Source organism: Mobula birostris, chromosome 2 (assembly GCF_030028105.1).
Source record: "Mobula birostris isolate sMobBir1 chromosome 2, sMobBir1.hap1, whole genome shotgun sequence".
In the NCBI taxonomy this organism is placed as follows: domain Eukaryota; kingdom Metazoa; phylum Chordata; class Chondrichthyes; order Myliobatiformes; family Myliobatidae; genus Mobula; species Mobula birostris.
The window spans coordinates 16351458-16370460 of NC_092371.1; the positions used below are offsets into that span (position 1 = coordinate 16351458).

Genomic DNA, 19003 nt, shown 5'->3' on the forward strand with positions numbered 1-19003 from the left:
CCTGTTCTATGAGTCTATGACTAAATTAAATAAAAGATGAGAAAAAATTAATGAAGTAGTGTACAAGGGTTCATTGACCATTCAGAAATCTGATGGCATAAAGGAACAAGCTGCTCCTCTCATGTTGAGTGTGTGTCTTCAGGCTCCTGTACTTTTTCCTTAATGGTGGCAATGAGAAGAGGGCATGTCCTGGGTGGTGGGGGTCCTTAATGATGGATGCCGCCTTCTCGAGGCGTCATCTCTCGAAAATGTGGTCAGTGCTGGGGAGGCTGGTGTCCATGGTGGAGCCTGCTAAGTTTGCAGCTTTCTTTAGCTTTTTCCGACCCTGTGCGGACCAGAGTATGATGCAATCAGTCAGAATGCTCTCTACCTTAAAACGAGAGAAATTTGTAAGTCTTTTGTGACATAGCAAGTCTCCTCATAAATGAAGTAGAACTTCTGATGCACCTTCTTTGAGTCTGCATCAAGGTGTTGCACCTGGGACAGATGCTTAGATATGTTGATACCCAGAAATCATATATACAAAAGACAGTAATAAGCATACTACGTTAGATACTGTTTGGGGGAATGGCCTACTGGTGGAAGCCACAATGACTGGGTCTCTGGCACTGAGTCTGGCTCTGTGGCTCAGAAGGGAAGGGGGGAGAAGAGAAGTCCGGTGTTGATAGGGGACTTCGTAACTATAGGAGCAGAGTGCAGGTTCTGTGGACGTGAAAGAGTCACCCGGATGGTATGGTGCTTCGCAGGTGCCAGGGTCAGGAATATCTCAGACTGGGTTCACAGCATTCTAAAGGGTGAGGGTGAAGAGCCCAAAGTTGTGTTACATAATGGTGCCATCGACATTGGAAAAGGGAGGAGGTCCTGAAGAGAGACTATCGGGATTTAAGCAGAAAGCTGAAAAGCAGAACCTCCATTGTAGTAATCTTTGATTTGCTGCCTGTGCCACATGCCGGTGAGGGTAAGAATAGGATGATTTGGCAGATGAACTGGAGCAGGGAGCTGGGTTACAGATTTGTTGATCACTCTGATCCTTTCTGGGGAAGGCAGGCCTATAGAAACAGGACGGGTTACACCTGAACCCAAGGGGGACCAATATCCCTTGCAGGCATGTTTTCCAGAGCTTTTGGGAAGGGCTTAACATAATTTGGCAGGGAATGGGAACCAAAATGATAGGGCTGAGGATGGAGCAATTGGTATGCAACTATATACAGTGTATAGTGAGACTGTGAGGAAGGATAGGCAGGTGATAGGGCAAAATTTAAGTTAGTGGGACAGGTTGAAGTGTAACATAGGGGCGAAATCAAAATGAGTGATGAATACTGGATTGAAGTTGTTATATTTGAATGCACGCAGAATAAAAAATAAGGTCGATGGGCTTATAGCACAGTTACAGCTTGGCATGTATGATGTTGTGAGAATCTCTGAGTCATGGCTGATAAATCATACTTGAGAGCTCAATATCCAAGGGTACACCTTGAATCGAAAGGACATGTAGGTAGCTGGAGGGAGTGGGTGGCTCCGCTGACAAAAATGAATTCAGATCCTTAGAAATTAGTGACATAGGATCGGAAAATGTGGATCCTTGTGGGTAGAGTTAAGAAATTGTAAGGGTAGAAAGACCCTGATGGGAGTTATATTCAGGCCTCCAAAGACTAACCAGGATGTGGGCTACAAATTACAATGGAAGATAGAAAAAAGCATATAAAAAGGGCAATGTTACAATAGTGGTGGGGATTTCAAAATGCAGGTAGCTTGGGAAAATCAGGTAGATGCTAGACCTCAAGGGAGCAAATTTGTAGAATGCCTATAAGATGGCTTTTTAGAACAGCTTGTGTTTGAGCCCACATGGGGAACGGAAGTTCTAGATTGGGTGTTGTTTAATGACCAGGTTTGGTTAGGGAAATTAAGGTAAAGGAGCCTTTAGGAGGCAGTGATCATAATATCATAGAATTGACCCTGCAGTTTGAGAAGGAGAAGCTAAAGTGAAATGTATCAGTATTACAGTGGAATAAAGGAAATTGCAGAGGCTGGAGAGAGGAGCTGGCCAAAGTTCATTTTAAGGGGACATTAGCAAGGATGATGGTAAAAGAGCGATGGCTGGTGTTCCTGGGGGAATTTGTAAAGTGCAGGAAAAATACATCCCAATGATGAAGAAGTATTCTAAAGGGAGGATGAAGCAACTGTAGCTAACAATGGAAGTCAAAGGCAGCATAAAAGCGAAAGAGAGGGCATATAATATTGCAAAACTATTGGGCAGGAAGAAGATTTGGAAGCTTTTAAAAGCCAGCAGAATACAACTAAAAAAGTCAATAGTGGGAACATTTATTTTCATGTTATATGTCAGTGATTTGGATGATGGCATTGATGACTTTGTGGCCAAGTTTGTGGATGATACGAAGGTATGTGGAGAGGCTGGTAGTGTTAAGGAAACAGAATCTGCAGAAGGACTCAGATGGACTGGGAGAATTAGCAAAGAAGTGGCAGATGCAATATTGTGTAGGGAGATATATTGTCATGCACTTTAGTAGAAGGAATAAAAGTGTAGACTATTTTCTAAATGGGGAGATAATTCAAAAATCAGAGTCCCTTGTGCAGGATTCCCTAAAGGTTAACTTGCAGGTTGAGTTGGCATTAAGGAAGGCAAATGCAATGCTAGGATTCATTTCAAGAGGACTACAATATAAAAGCAAGGATATCATGCTGAGGTTTTATAAGACATTGGTTAGACCACACTTGAAGTAGTGTGAGCTGCTTTGAGCCCCCCCATCTAAGAAAGGACGTGCTGGCATTGGAGAGGGTCCAGAGGAGGTTAACAGGAATGATTCCGAGAATGAAAGGGTTAACATGTAAGGAACACTTGATGGCTCTGGGCCTGTACTCCCTGGAAGTTCAGAAGAATGAAGGCGGATTTCATTGAAGCCTATCAGATATTGAATTGTCTAGATATAGTGGATGTGGAGAGGATGTTTCTAATAACAGTTCAGTCTAGAACCAGATGACACAGCCTCAGAATAGAAGAACATCCATTTAGAACAGTGATGCGGAAGAATTTCTTTAGCAAATGGGCAGTGAATCTGGAATATATTGCTACGGATGGCTGCTGAGACCAAGTCATTTGGTACATTTAAAGTGGAGGTTGAAAGGTTCTTGACTAATCAGGGATTGAGAGGGATTATAAATCAGCTATGATGAAATGGTGGAGCAGACTCGATGGGCCAAGTGGCCTAATTCTGCCCCTCTGTTTTATGCTCCTATGGTCTGAACGTGAAGTTGCTCACCCTATCCCTGCTGATCCGTTGATAAGGACTGGGGCATGTCTTTCAGACTTCCCATTCCTGAAGTCCACTATCAATCCCTTGATTTTACTGATGCTGAGTGTGACATTGCTGTCGTGACACCACGAAACCAGCGAATCTACCTCACTCCTGTACACCTCCACATCACCATCTGATATTTTACCAACAATAGCGGTGACATCTGTGAATTTATAAATGGTGTTTGATCAGCGCTTAGCCGCACAGTCTTGAATGCATAAAGAGCAGGAGAAGTGTGCTAAGCACACAGCCGTGATGTGTGCAGGAGGCAACTGTCAACAAGGTCGAGACATTATCACAGATCTGCGCTGACTGTGGTCTCCTGATGAGGAAGTCAAGGATCCATTTGCAGAGGAACGTACAGAGGCCCTGGTTTAGAAGCTTGGCGATTAGTACTGAGGGGATTATGGTATTGAACACAGAGCTGTAATCAATAAATGACATATGTTTTGTTGTTGTCCAGGTGTTCCAAAGTAGATGGAGAGCTAGTGAGATCATGGTGCTGTTTTGATTTAATTTCAACATTTGTTTTTCTTAAGATGTTGTTCAGGTTTATAGTTATCCTAGACACAGGGTCTAAAAGCCATGAGAATGAGCTTTCTACAGCAGCAGCACAGTGCGTTACACAACAAGTTAACATAAATTACACATACTGTAACTTAAATGTGTGCACAGTAAATGACAGTGATACTAGAGCAAGAGGGAGGGAAAGGGGGGGGAGAGGGAGAGAGAGAGAGAGAGAGAGAGAGAGAGAGAGAAAGTACATAGTCTGAGATAGTATTTGGGGTTTTCAGATGGGTTGAAGAACCCGACGGCAGTGTGGAAGAAGCTAGTGTTGAACATTGAGGTGTGGGAGTTAGTAACAAAAGCTGTTTCACTATCTGGAGTTTTTCAATGCAGTTTTCCAAGGTGATCATCTTCAGGAATGTGTCCAATTGGAGTTGACAACCCAATTGCCCCCAAGTGAAGTGAAGAAGAATGGAGTGAGGTGAACTAAATGGCATCAGGTCACCATCTCATTAAGTGTCAGAATAGATTCAAGTGTTGGATGGTCTCACTGAAGTCACCTTACCAGTGAGACTGCCTTCATCAAAAAGTGTTTGATGATCCTGCCCTCCAATATGGAACCTCCTTACCAGCGAGACTGCCTTCATTCAGATAGACCTACAAAAGTGCTGGGTGGTTCCCACCCTCAAAAGTTCAAAGTAAATTTATTATCAAAGTAGATATACAAGGGGTGATTGATAAGTTCGTGGCCTAAGGTAGAAGGAGTCAATTTCAGAAATCCTAGCACATTTATTTTTCCTACATTTACACACTTGGTCCAGCGGTCATGAAGCATACGGATCCCTTCTTTGTAGAAGTCAACGTCTTGGACCTCCAGAAGTGGTCCACAGCAGGGGTGATTGATAAGTTTGTGGCCTAAGGTAGAAGGAGATGAGTTATTAACTTCAAACTTCCTGCATAATCACTCAAAGAGTCGAACTGTGCGTGCATGTAACGAGAGCTGTATAACGCATCTTCTTCTACCTAAGGCCATGAACTTATCAATCACCCCTGCTGTGGACCACCTGGAGGTCCAAGACACTCTTGTTATGACATACATGGTAAATGGTAGGGCATTGAAGAATGCAGTAGAACAGAGGGATCTAGGAATAATGGTGCATTAGTTCCCTGAAGGTGGAACTCATGTGGATAGGGTGGTGAAGAAAGCTTTTGGTATGCTGGCCTTTATAAATCAGAGCATTGAGTATAGGAGTTGGGAAGTAATGTTGAAATTGTACAAGGCATTGGTAAGGCCAAATTTGGAGTATTGTGTACAGTTCTAGTCACCGAATTATAGGAAAGATGTCAACAAAATAGAGAGAGTACAGAGAAGATTTACTAGAATGTTACCTGGGTTTCATCACCTAAGTTACAGAGAAAGGTTAAACAAGTTGGGTCTTTATTCTTTGGAGTGTAGAAGGTTGAGGGGGGACTTGATAGAGGTATTTAAAATTATGAGGGGGATAGATAGGGTTGACGTGGATAGGCTTTTTCCATTGAGAGTGGGGGAGATTCAAACAGAAGGACATGAGTTGAGAGTCAAAGGGCAAAAGTTTAGGGGTAACATGAGGAGGAATTCCTTTACTCAGAGAGTCGTGGCTGTGTGGAACAAGCTTCCAGCGAAAGTGGTTGAGGCAGGTTCGATGTTGTCATTTAAAGTTAAATTGGATAGCTATATGGACAGGAAAGGAATGGAGGGTTATGGGCTGAGTGCAGATCGGTGGAACTAGGTGAGAGTAAGAGTTCGGCATGGACTAGAAGGGCCGCAATGGCCTATTTCCGTGCTGTAATTGTTATATGGTTATATACATTGTTATATATGGTTATATAACAATTAGTTATAAATTGGTTAACAATTGGTTATTTATGGTTATAAATAAATAAGCAATAAAATCAACCAGTAGGAGTGCCAGTCAGAATAGTTGAAGGCTCCTCTCGCGGGATCTGGAAAGGCAGAGAGACCTACAGTGTCCCTGTTGACTTCTCCTGTAAAAAGTGCATCCAGCTTCTAACATGCTGCATTAAGAAGTTGGAGCTGGAACTGGATGAACTCCAGATTATTCAGGAGGCTGAGGGATGATAGTGGAGAGGTAGTTACACCCAAGGTGCAGGACACAAGAGACTGGGTGATAGGAAGGGGAAAGGGTTAAACAGCCAGTACTCAGTGCGGCCAAGCCCCACTCTACAACATATATAACACTTTGGATACTGTTCAGGAGTATGACCTAGCAGAGGAAAGTCACAACAGTCAGGTTTTTGGCACTGAGTCTGGCTCTGTGACTCAGAAGAAAAGTGGGGAGAAGATTTGAGCTGTGGTAGTAGGAGATTCATTAGTTAGGGGAACAGAAAAGCAGTTTTTGTGGATGTGAATGAGATTCCGCAATGTTATGTTGAAAGTGGCGGCAAAGGTAGGTAGGGTCATAAAGAAAACTTTTAGTACATTAGCCTTCCTAAATCATAGTATTGATTACAGGAGATGGGATGTTACACTGAAGACATTGGTGAGGTCAGTTGTGTGCAGGAAAGATGTACTGTGAATAAGGTTTAAAGAGCACAGAGAAAAGTTACAAGAATGTTGCCTGGATTGGAGGTCCTAATTTATAAGGAAAGATTGAATAGGTTAGGACTTTATTCCTTGGAACATAGCTGGAGGTCTTGATTTAAGGGTGAAAGGTGATAAGTTGAGGGAGAATGTGAGGGAAAATTTCTTCACTCAGAAGGTCGTGAGAGTGTGGAACAAGTTATCAATGCAAGTGGTGCGTGTGAGCTCTATCTCATCGTTTAAGAGACGTTTGGATAGGTCCATGTATGGCAGGATTATGGAGGACTATGGTCCGGGTGCAGGTTGATGGGAGTAGGCAGTTTAAATTGTTCAGCACAGACTAGATGGGCTGAGGAGTTTGTACCATGCTGTATTTTTCTATGACTCTATGAAGAGTCCTTGAAAGTGAGCGGGAACATTTCAGTAATGGGGTAAGTGAAATTGAGTGCTTATCCCCTTGGATTCAAGAGCCTGATGGTTGAGGGGTAATAATTATTCCTGAACCTGGTGGTGTGGGTCCAGATGCTCATGTTCTTCCTGAAGACAGCAGTGAGAAGAGAGCATATCCTGGATGGTGGTGGTCCCTCTTGACCAATGTTGCTTTCCTGTGACAAAGTTTCATTCAGATGTGCTCGGGGGTGGGAAGGGCTTGGCCATGATAGACTGGACCTTAGGAATTTCCATTCAAGGGCATTGGCATTTCCCTACCCGGCTGTGATGCAGCCAGTCAATATACACTACACTACATATCGCTAGAAGTTTGTCAAAAGTTTTAGATATCATGCTGAATCTTCGCTAACTACTAGGGGAATAGAAGTTCTGCTGAGCTTTCTTCATTATTGCATGAATTGCTGGGCCCAGGACAGGTCCTCCAAAATAATAACACGGAGGAATTTGAAGTTGCTGACCCTCTCCACCTCTGATCCTCTGACGAGGACTGGCTCATGAACCTCCGGTTTCCAACTCCTGAAGTCAACAATCAGCTCCTTGGTCTTGCTGGAATTAAGTAAGAGATTGTTATTATGGCACCACTCATCCAGATTTTCAATCTCCCTCCTATATGCTGATTCATCAGCTCCCTTCACTCAGCCTAAGACAGTGGTATCATCAGCAAACTTGAATATAGCATTGGAGCTGTGCTTAACCACACTGTCATAAATATAAACCGAGTAGAGCAGGAGCTAAGCACACACCCTTGCAGTGCACCTGTACTGATTGAGATCGTGGGGGAGATGTTGCCAATCCGAACTGACTAGAGTCTGGAAATGAGGAAATTCAGATTCCAATTGCAGAAGGAAGTGTTGAGACCAAGGTCTTGGAGGTTATTGATCAGTTTTACGGGACTGATGATACTGAATGCTGAGCTATAGTTGTTAAAGAATATCTTTACAGTCCAGATGTTCCAAGGTTGAATGAAGAGCCAATGAGATGGTATCTGCTGTGAACTTCTGTGTTGGCAGGCAAATTAGAGCTGCTTCTCAAGCAGAAATTGACATATTTCATTACGAACTTCTCAAAACACTTCATCACGGTGGATGTAAGTGCTACTGGAGGTATTGAGGTAGTTTGTGACATTCTGCTTAGGCACCGGTATAATTGAAGCCTGCTTGAAGCAGAGGGTACTTCAGACTGCTGAAGCAAGGGGTTAAATATCTCAGTGAACACTGCAGCCAGTTGATAAGCACAGATTTTTAGTGCTTGGCCAGGTACCCCACCTGGGCCGAATGCTTCACGTGAGCTCACCCTCCTGAAGGATGCTTACATGTCAACCTCAGAGAATGAAATCACAGGATCTTCAGGGGCTGTAGGAGTTTGTGATGGTTCCTCCATGTTTTGAGGGGCAAAGCGAGCACAGAAGGCATTGAAATAATCTGGAAGCAAAGCCCTGTTGTCATCTATGTCAGTTGATTTAACTTTATGAGTTGATAATATTCAGGCCCTGCCACTACTATCGAAGATCCTTCATTGATTCAAGTTTAGTCCAGAATTGCCACTTTTCCCGTGAGGTGGCTTTCCGGAGATCATACCTGGACCTCTTGTAACTTCCTTGGTGACCAGAGATCTGGTCCTCAGCAGTCTGCGATTCTCATGGTTCACCTAGGGCTTCTGGTTGGGGGGAGACTGAATGATTGTAGGATCAGCTTACCAGTGAGCCTGTCGTCATTTAGATAGACCGCAATCTCCTACACTCCATTGGGTTAGTCTACTCTCAGAACACATACAGAGACAGTTCCCATGTGCTTACATTGGACCACACCGCACCCAGTCTCCTACACTCCACTGCATTTGACTACACTCAAAACTCATGTAGAGACAGTTCCCACATGCTTACATTAGACCACACCACGAACACCATGGATTTTTCTGATCTCTTATATACCTTGGTTACTCTTGGAGCAATGTGCAAGGGCAGACATATCAAGTTATTTAAGAGTTCTGGCCTCATAACTGGAAGCACACTGGGACACAAAGAAAGGTGAGGAAAATGATTGCTAGATGAGGGATTACATGTACTTCAAAAGCCTGAACAGGCTGAAGCTTTTTTCTCACAGGAAAGGCAGAGATATGAACAGCAGAGCTGGCTTTAAGGGGAAACTCCATAAACAATGGGAGTGGGAAGAATGGAAGGTTGTGCTGACAGGATTAGTCAGTGGTGAGAGGAAGGTGGTGTGAGGCTTGCATCTGCTGGGCTCAATAGTCTATTGCTGGGTCATAAATCCTATGTAGCTTGGAAGCTGACAGATTCTGCCCTGGCATCTGAGTAGAAACTCCCCTCCTGCCATCAATCCAGTGCTTAAACCTCAATAAAATACTTTAATTCTGCTATTCAATATATCTCAAAACCTGGTTCAAATGATCACTAAGTCAGTTTTGCTTGTTGCTTTTCAGGATTGAAAATGCTCTCTGCTGTCGTTGTAATCCCTCACCGCAGGGCGTGTAAGTGTGCGCAGAGGTGTAGCAGCTCTTGCCAGGGCTGAGACAAGGGGGCAGGGATAGGTAGACATTTGCCAGCTCTCCTGGGATCTCCCCAGTGATTAATCTCCCATCTCCAGGACAGCTGTGAGCAGCAGCAGCAGGGAGAATCCTTGGGGGTTTCAAACAAAATTGTCAGTTGCTTTCATCCTCCTTTCTTTCTCAGCTTTGGCGTTGGCTTATCATTGTCACGTGTACCGGGATACAGTGAAAAGCTTTTCTTGCGTAATCCCGATACAGATCAAATCATTACACAAGGTGTTGAGCAAGAATAAGATAAACAATAAAAGTGCAGTGTAAAAGCTACCAGAAATCCTGCAGTGGGAGGGAGAACAGCCAGAGGTCGTGGTACATAGTGGTACCAACGACATAGGTAGGAAAAGGGAAGAGGTCCTGAAAACAGACTACAGGGAGTTAGGAAGGAAGTTGAGAAACAGGACCTCAAAGGTAGTAATCTCTGGATTACTGCCTGTGCCATGTGACAGTGAGTATAGGAATAGAATGAGGTGCAGGATAAATGTGTGGCTGAGGGATTGGAGCAGGGGGTAGGGATTCAATTTTCTGGATCATTGGGACCTCTTTTGGGGCAGGTGTGACCTGTACAAAAAGGACAGGTTGCACTTGAATCCCAGGGGGACCAATATCCCGGCGGGGAGGTTTGCTAAGGCTACTGGGGAGAGTTTAAACTAGAATTGTTGGGGGGTGGGAACCGAACTGAAAGAGACTGGGGAAGAGACCTTTGGATAGGTACATGGAGCTTAGGAAAATAGAGGGCTATGGGTAACCCTAGTAATTTCTAAGGTAGGGACGTGTTCAGCACAATTTTGTGGGCCGAAGGGCCTGTATTGTGCTGTAGGCTTTCTACGTTTCTATGTTTCTAAATGTGCAATGCAGGTAAATGAAAATGTGCCAGACTGTAACGAGGCATCATGGAAGAGGTTATGTGGCTAATTAGCCAGGACTATGCTCACTCAGGGCAGGAGAACCCAGAAAGGGTAGATTAAAGGGGTAGCAAATGTTGCAGGAGGCACCATGACCACTCTATGTTACCTCCCGGTTCAAAGGATTAGCTCAGCACACTGGAAAAGCTGCTTCACAGTACTAGAGTCCTATGTTCCAGTCCTGGCCTTGGTGCTCTCTGTGTGGTGTTTGTATGCTCTCTGTGACCCATGCGGGTTTCCTCTGGGTCATTCAGTTTTCTCTTGCAAGCCAGAGGTTACCCCAGCCTTCCCTGTTACTTGATCTTCCTGCACTCTTGGACTTCAGGTTGCTGCCCTAACTATTCAACTTTGCGCAGATTTAAGTCTTGATCAGATTTACTGGAAGGAATTGTGAAGGAAGACTAGAGGGGTTGGGTTTATTCTCTTGGAAAATAAATGGTCATGAAGGAAATCTGATTCAGTATTTATAGGTTATAGAGAGAGAACTGTTTCCATTGCCAGAAGGATTAATAGCAGGGTGGGGGTCCAGAGGATAAAGGTGTCAACATCTTCTTGTAATCTGTTGCCGCCCTCCTCACAATTCCCTTAACCTCTAAGTCTGCTTTTGTCTGCAACTTGGAAGGGTATCCTATTCACCCAAGTCCATTAATAAATATTCAGAAAATCCTGTACACTTGCCAGCACAACAACTTCTGCACCCTGTTTTCTACTTCTGCCACAGACCTTTCCATTGCATGGTTTTGTGCCCATTGGTTTATATTGTGGCTTCTCGTGCTTTTTATCAAAATGTACCTCATTCGATCACAAAGAAGGAACCAACAGCTCTATATACCTCAGTCTTGGTTTGTATCATTTTCCAGAGTTACTGGGACCCATATGGTGTAAAGTTTATTGTTTCATAAATGTTCCCACTGATCTTTGAGAGGTCGCCTTTCTCCCCTTGGTTTTTTATAATTAACAAAATTGCTCAGACATACAGTATATGTCTTATGGTTTGAACTATCTTCTTTGTGTTATGAACCCATGAACACTAATTATATTTTTGCACTACGTATTCATTTTGTAGTTTCAATAGGTACATTTATTGTCAAAGAAACGTATACAATATACATCCTGAAATTCTTTTTCTTTCTTTACGGTAACTTTATGTCTTTACACTGTACTGCTGCCACAAAATAACACATTTCATGATATATGATTCAATGATGATAAATCTATTTTGGAAAACTAATAAGCGATCAATATTTCTGATAATAAACCTGATAGTGAATATAGAGTCATAGAGCTGTACAGCTGAGAAATGGGCCTCTCACACAACTTCTCCATATGACTGCGATGCCAATCTATGCTAGTCCCACTGACCTGCATCAGGCCCATATCCCTCTGCTCCTTCCTTGACCTTGCGCCCGTCAATACTCTGTAAATCTGGTGAAGTCGAGTTCATTGTCACGTATACACGACCGTGCGCAGGTGCGGCAGTACCACCGGCACGTGGCATCACAGAAGCAGCGAGCCCCTCCATTGGTCGAAGTCAACTATAGATGTCGCGCCCCAACTGACTACGTGATGCACAGCCAGTACGCAAGCCAAGATGGTAGGAAATAGAGAGCAAGCTGTTGTCCGTGCAGCTGATGAATCCAAATCAATGGCAGAGACTGATAGAGTTTGGCACCAGGAGTTGCCAGTCAGGGTTGAACTCAATGAAGGACTGCCTTTGGGACTCCAGCTCCATTCCGGATTTTTCCTCAGAGTTTACTCCCGAAGCCTCCCCCATTAGTAGGTGTAGCCACAAGGCAGCAGAGGTTTGATATCAGAGATTTCCTTCTCCTAAATGAGCTGCTAACCACAAGCTGACAAGCCCCATCTGCCCGAAATGTAAGCAACGTCCAAAAGAAAAAGATCAATTTAAACAGATTTTTACAGAGAACACGATTAGAACAAAATTGTGTCCGTTTTAGTGATCAAAGTGGTCATAGTGGTGCTAAACTGTAATGATTGAGGTTGCATTGATTGATTCAAGATTCAAGAACATCATGAAGTGTTTTGAGAGGCTCGTCATGAGGCACATCAAAACCCTGTTGTCCCCTTCACTGGACCCCCTGCAGTTCACGTATCGTCCCAACCGCTCAACAGACGACGCCATCGCCACCACCCTCCACCTGGCCCTCATCCACCTGGACAAAAGAGACTCGTATGTTCGAATGCTGTTCATAGACTTCAGTTCAGCATTCAACACAATCATTCCTCAGAACCTGATTGGAAAGCTGAAACTGCTAGGCCTGAACACCTCCCTCTGCAACTGGATCCTAGTCTTCCTGACTGGGAGACCTCAGTCAGCTCAGACCGGGAGCTGCATCTCCAACACCATCACATTGAGCACAGGGGCCCCCCAGGGCTGTGTGCTCGGTCCACTGCTGTTCACTCTGCTGACCCACGACTGTGCTGCAACTCACAGCTCGAACCGCATCATCAAGTTCACCGATGACACGACCGTGGTGGGTCTCATCAACAAGAACAATGAGTCAGCATACAGAGAGGAGGTGCAGGGGCTAACAGACTGGTGCAGAGCCAACAACCTGTCTCTGAATGTGAACAAAACAAAAGAGATGGTCGTTGACTTCAGGAGGACACGGAGCGACCACTCTCCGCTGAACATTGACGGCTCCTCCTTTGAGATCGTTAAGAGCACCAAATTTCTTGGTGTTCACCTGGTGGAGAATCTCACCTGGTCCCTCAACACCAGCTCCATAGCCAAGAAAGCCCAGCGCTGTCTCTACTTTCTGCAAAGGCTGAGAAAAGTCCATCTCCCACCACCCCCCCCCATCCTCACCACATTCTACAGAGGATATGTCGAGAGTATCCTGAGCAGCTGCATCACTGCCTGGTTCAGGAATTGCACCATCTCGGATCGCAAGACTCTGCAGCCGATAGTGAGGTCAGCTGAGAAGATCATCGGGGTCTCGCTTCCGGCCATTACAGACATTTACACGCTGCATCCGCAAGGCAAACAGCATTATGAAGGACCCCACGCACCCCTCACACAAACTCTTCTCCCTCCTGCCACCTGGCAAAAGGTACCAAAGCATTCGGGATCTCATGACCAGACTGGGCAACAGTTTCTTCCCCCAAGCCATCAGACTCCTTAATATCCAGAGACTAGACTGACATCTAAATCATTTATTATTATATTGTAATTTGTCCTCTACTGTGCCTATTGTTTGGTTTATTGTACTGCCCTGCACTGTTTTGTGCATTTTATGTAGTCCTGTGTAGGTCTGTAGTCCAGTGTAGTTTTTGTGTTGTTTTTTGTAGTCTAGTGTAGCCTTGTGTGGTCTCACTTAGTCTAGTGTAGTTTTGTGTTGTTTCATGTAGCACCATGGTCCTGGAGGAACGTTGTTTCATTTTTACTGTGTATTGTACCAGCAGCTTATGGTCGAAATGACGATAAAAAGCGACTTGACTTGACTTGAATGGTGAAGGGAAGTAGCTGTTCCTGAACCTGGTGCTGTGGGACTTCAGGTTTCTGTACCTCCTGCCGATGACAGCTGTGAGAAGTTGGGGATCTCTTATAATGGATGTTGTCTACATGAAGCAGTGCCTCCTGTAGAAAATGTAGATGTACTGCAACAGTGTCAAATTGATCTTAAGTTCCTGACAACTCCAGGGAAGTCCTGCAGGCTAAACTTGAGCCCTGGGGTTACCTGCCATGCCCACCAGTGACTGTTCTGAGATTACCATGGTGACGTTGTGATTTCTACTCCACAAAGGTTGCGCCTTCCTGACGTATTGTGCAAGGGAGTCTGCGTTGAAGGCACAGACGGCGCTACATGAACAGAAGACACTGCCTGGGGTAAGTGAGAGTTGCCTTTACAAAGATGCTTAATCAAATAAACGGGACTGTCAGTGTGGAAAGAACAGAAAATTTGGGATTGCTCTTCCCAGAGTAGGGAGTCTAATGCTAGTCTTACAGTGAGCAATGTATAAAGGACCCTGTCTCCAAGTTCAGCTATGACAAAGTTGAGTTCATTGTAATATGCACAGTTACAATGAAAATCTTAATTGCAACAGCCATCACAGGCACAAAACATATAAGCAGTATTCACAAGGAAAACATAATTTAAGCATAATTTATATACAATTTTACATGAAAAATACATATAGAATATAGAATATAGAAAATTCTGTTTTAGTGCAAAATGATCGAAGTGGTCATAGTATTGCTAAACTATAGTAATTAGCATTACATAGAACAGTACAGCACAGTGAAGGCCCTTCGACCCTCGATGTTATGCCGACCTGTTAACCTACTCTAAGATCAATCTAATCCTTCCCTCTGTTTCCCTATTATCCATGTGTCTATCTAAAAGTCTCTTAAATGTCCCTAATGCATCTGTCTCTGCCACCATTGTGCCAGTTGTTTCAGGAACCAAATGGTTGAAGGGAAGTAACTGTTCCTGAACCTGGTCGTGTGGGACTTAAGGCTTCTGTACCTCCTGCCTGATGGGAGCTTTGAGATGATGGTGTTGCCTGGATGGTGGGGATCTTTGATGATGCTGTTTAGAGACAGCGCCTCCTGTAGATATTACCAATGGACAAGCGTAGACAAGAATATAATAACAAGTTTTGGGACCCACATTTCAGGGAAGAGATCATGGCCTTTGGGAGCAAGTAGATGAGGTTTGGAATAGTCCCATGGTTCACAAGGAGCAGCTGAAGAAGAACAGAAAAGGTGAAGTAGAGACTTAAAAGTGTTGCTTGAAATCACAAGGGATTGAGGAGCACAAATCAAGAGATTTCCTTTCAGGAGTGATCAGAGGAAATACACTTAAATTAATCAGGACAAGAACCAAAGGGTGAAATGAGAAAGACCTTCATACAGGTCAGAGTCACACAGTACAGAAGCAGGACCTTTGGACTGACTAATCCTTGCTGACCAAGATTCCCATTGCCTATATACCTTTCCTATCCATGTATCTGTCCAAGTAACTGTTAAATGTTATTGTACTTGCCTCTTCCTCTGGCAGTCCATTCCATGTACGCTCAGTAAACACTTTATTAAGTACCTCCTGTATGTCCCTGGTCTTCTGTTGCTGTAGCCCATCGATTTCGAGGTTCAACATGCGTGTTCGGAGACGCTCTTCTGCACAACGCTGTTGTAACAAGTTGTTACTTGTGTTACCGTCGCCCCTCTGTCAGCTTGAACCAGTCCGGCCATCCTCCTCCGACCTCTCTCATTAGCAAGACACCTCCGCCCACAGAACTGCCGCTCACTGGATGTTTTTTGTTCATCGCTCCATTCTCTGTAAACTCTGAGATTGTTGTACGTGAAAATCCCAGGAGAACAGCATATTCTGAGTTAAACCACCCTGCCTGGCACCAGCAATCATTCCACAGACAAAGTCACAGAGAGTATATTGCTCCGCCATTCTGATGTGTGGTTCGAACAAAAATTGAACTTTTTGAACACCTCTGCATGCTTTTATGAATTGAGTTGCTGCCACATGTTTGGTTGATTAGATGTTTGCTTTAACGAGCTGGTGTACAGCGGTACCTAATAAAGTGGCCACTAAATGTGAGACTAATGGGTGGGGAAGGGATGTGGGATTTATTGGCTGGTGCAGGGCTGTAGGCATTCAATGCTGTTTTGGAATTTATCTCATGGCCACATTTCTGAAAATAAAAGACATACTAGCCATGTTGATCCTGGAATGGAAACACCAATGCCTTTTGCATGAAAAATCCTACAAAAATTGGTAGATACAGTCCAGTCCATGATGGGTAAAGCCCTCCCCACTATTGAGCATTTCTACATGAAATGCTTCTGCAGGAGAGCAACATTCATCATCGGGGCCCCCACCACCCCTGCCACGATCTCTTTTCAAAGGTACAGGAGCCTTAGGACTCACACCACCAAGTTCAGGAACAATTACTACCCCTCGACCATCAGGTTCTTGAACCAAAGGACATAACTTCACTTAGCTTCACTAGCCCCACAACCTATGGACCACTTTCGAGGACTCTTTCACCTCATGTTCTCAATATCTATTGTTCATTTATTTATTATTATTTTTTCTTTCTTTTTGTATTTGCTCAATGTGTTGACTTTTGTACAAGTTGGTGAGGTCTTTCAATGCTTATGTTATGGTTATTTTTCTATAGATTTATTGAATATGCCCACAAGGAAATGAATCTCAGAGCTGTACGTGGTGACATATATGTACTTTAATAATAAATTTACTTTGAACTTTGAGGTCTGATACAGGGAGTTAGCCTATGAGGAGAGATCGAGTCACCTGAGACTGTACTCACTAGAATTCAGAAGAGTTAAAGGAATTTAGGGATAGATACTGCCCAGGAAAGCAGTAGAGACTACTTTATAAATATATTTAAAGCTGCAGTTAGGTCAATTTTTCATAGCAGGGGAATTGAAGGAGGTAGGTGGAGCTGAGTCTATGGAGAAATCAGTCATGATCTTATTGAAAGCCAGAGCAGGGTTGACGGGACAGAGGCCATCTCCTGCTCCAACTCTTATGTTCTACTCAGATTATGAACGACTCACAAGAATGGAACCCTGTTGTTAACCTTGAGAAAATCTGTATGGGATGACATCAGTAAATGCTGGCAATCCTCACCTGTCCAGGCAGCAACTGAGGGGAAAGGAGCAGAGTTTGTGTTTCAAACTGACGATGTTGATCTGTAATGCAAACTGTTTCTCTGCAGATGTTACCTGACCCATTGAGTGTTTCCAGGTTTTCAGCAGATCCAGTTTTTTGCTTTTCAACTTGGATGTTCTGACTTGTGACACGCTGCCCAGAGGGCTACTGGAGCATACTCAAGGGTGTTTTCATAAGAATGGATAGATACTTGAAGTGAAAGAAAATTAGCAAAATTATGGAGAGAGAGGAGAGAGGCCTGAGACCAGTAAGAGCTAGAACAGGCAGATGAGCCAAATGCTGTGCCGTATCATTCTGTGAATTCCATTACTCAGTATTGCTCAAGTACATTGGGAGAGGAGAGAAGGTATATCAGTGGACGTAGATTAGAAGTCACTGCTGACCAGAATAGGGTCGTGTTCAGAGTTAGCCTCCAGACTGTGAAAAGTGTGGTTTTCCTTAAGATAACAAGGTTTGGAGTATGGATAATTGGAGATATAGAGGGAACAAATTCTAACTTGCTCAGAAAGAGGGGAAGACTGTGGACCACAAGTACATCCTTGTTGCAGATGAACTGATGAGATGAGTTGGTGGAGTTAGCTAGCAAGTCATTGATAGATTGGTTATCCGCCACATCCCACAATGACTGAGAAAACCTGTTTTGAAGAGGAAAAGCTGCTGCACTTGGGTAGTTTCACTCTCTCAGCCTCGGTCCAGGTCCAGTAGTATGAGTAGTCGTTACTGTTGGGGTCCTCCTTTCTCCTTGATCATGACTTCTTCTGACTCTTCACCCTTCTCGTAGTGATGCAGAACATTCCTCCTGGCTGTTGATCTCATCCGCCCAGTCTGCTTGAGTTGACGTGACTTGCCAGGACAGGCATGTCCATATCTCAACAGGGTATGAGGCTCACCAGCTACCCTCGCCTGCTCTAGTCCGCCTCTTGAAACAGTGTACTGGTGTCACATGCAAACAGCTAGCTGCAGACACAGGTGATAGCTGAGTGTCCAGGGGGACCAAAAGTAAGTGAGAGGCCCCGGAATGGAACACGACAAGTCCCTTCGCCAGAGGTGCTAACCCTCCCCCAGACACTATATACACTCCAGCAACTCGTTCCTACTGGACAGTGCAGGCTGGTGTGATAGCTGTGGTTTTTGAGAGATTGAAGAAGGGCAGTGTCAGGGAGGAGGGAGGAGGGAGGAGGGTTGGACAAAGAAGTGTATACAAGCTACAGTGATCTTATCTCTCCTGATCTAGCTGAGCCACCAGCAGTGGTAGAGCACAGAGCCTCCACTGCGTCCACATGGCTCAACAGGTGGGAGATACTTGTTGAAGAGGCTTCGTCGTACTGCAGCAACTGTGCCCTGTGGGTCCCAAAGACAAGTAGTACAGGCAAACAAGAGGTTCTGCAGATGACGGAAATCCAGAACAATACACACAAAGTGCTGGAGGAACTCAGCAGGTCAGGCAGCATCTATGGAGGGAATAAACAGAGTCAGTTCAGATTTATTTATCACACGTCGATGTTTGGGCCTATGCGCTTCATCAGGGCCCATCAGGGATAGCGTGGAGCAGTTCAGAGGTGTAGGGCCTAGGGAGGAGGAACGGCTGCTGGGAGAATGATGAGCTTCAGGAAATGGACTCACCTGAGTGGGCAGGATTCTCATTCACTAAATTACTTCTTTGATTTATTGGGACTTTAGCTGTGAAGGCACCTTTAGGGGAAAAGTAAACTCTTGTCAGGTCCTTAACGAGTCTCCATACAAAGCCTGAGAGCACATACCAGCAGGCTGAAGGACAGCTTCTACCCTGCTGTTATCTCATACCGGGGAATATCAAGGATAAATTATATAATTACAGTCTACAGTAAGACCAGAGGGCACAGCCTCAGAATAGAAGGATGTCCATTTAGAACAGAGATGAGGAGGAACTTCTTTAACCAGAGGGTTGTGAAAGTATGGAATTCATTACCACAGATGCCTGCAGAGGCCAAGTCATTGGGCACTGTATATTTCATCCAGAGGTTGATAGTTTCC

General features: G+C 44.4%; 1 protein-coding gene across 1 annotated transcript in view; it reads left to right on the forward strand.

Annotated features, from left to right (window-relative positions):
- Nucleotides 1–19003, forward strand: part of LOC140184956 (CUGBP Elav-like family member 3-A) — a 102251-nt gene that overhangs the window by 24121 nt on the left and 59127 nt on the right. The window contains exon 2 of the mRNA XM_072238200.1: nucleotides 14084–14166. Within this exon, the coding sequence (XP_072094301.1) occupies nucleotides 14084–14166 (83 nt within the window). The remainder of the gene's footprint in view (nucleotides 1–14083; nucleotides 14167–19003) is intronic.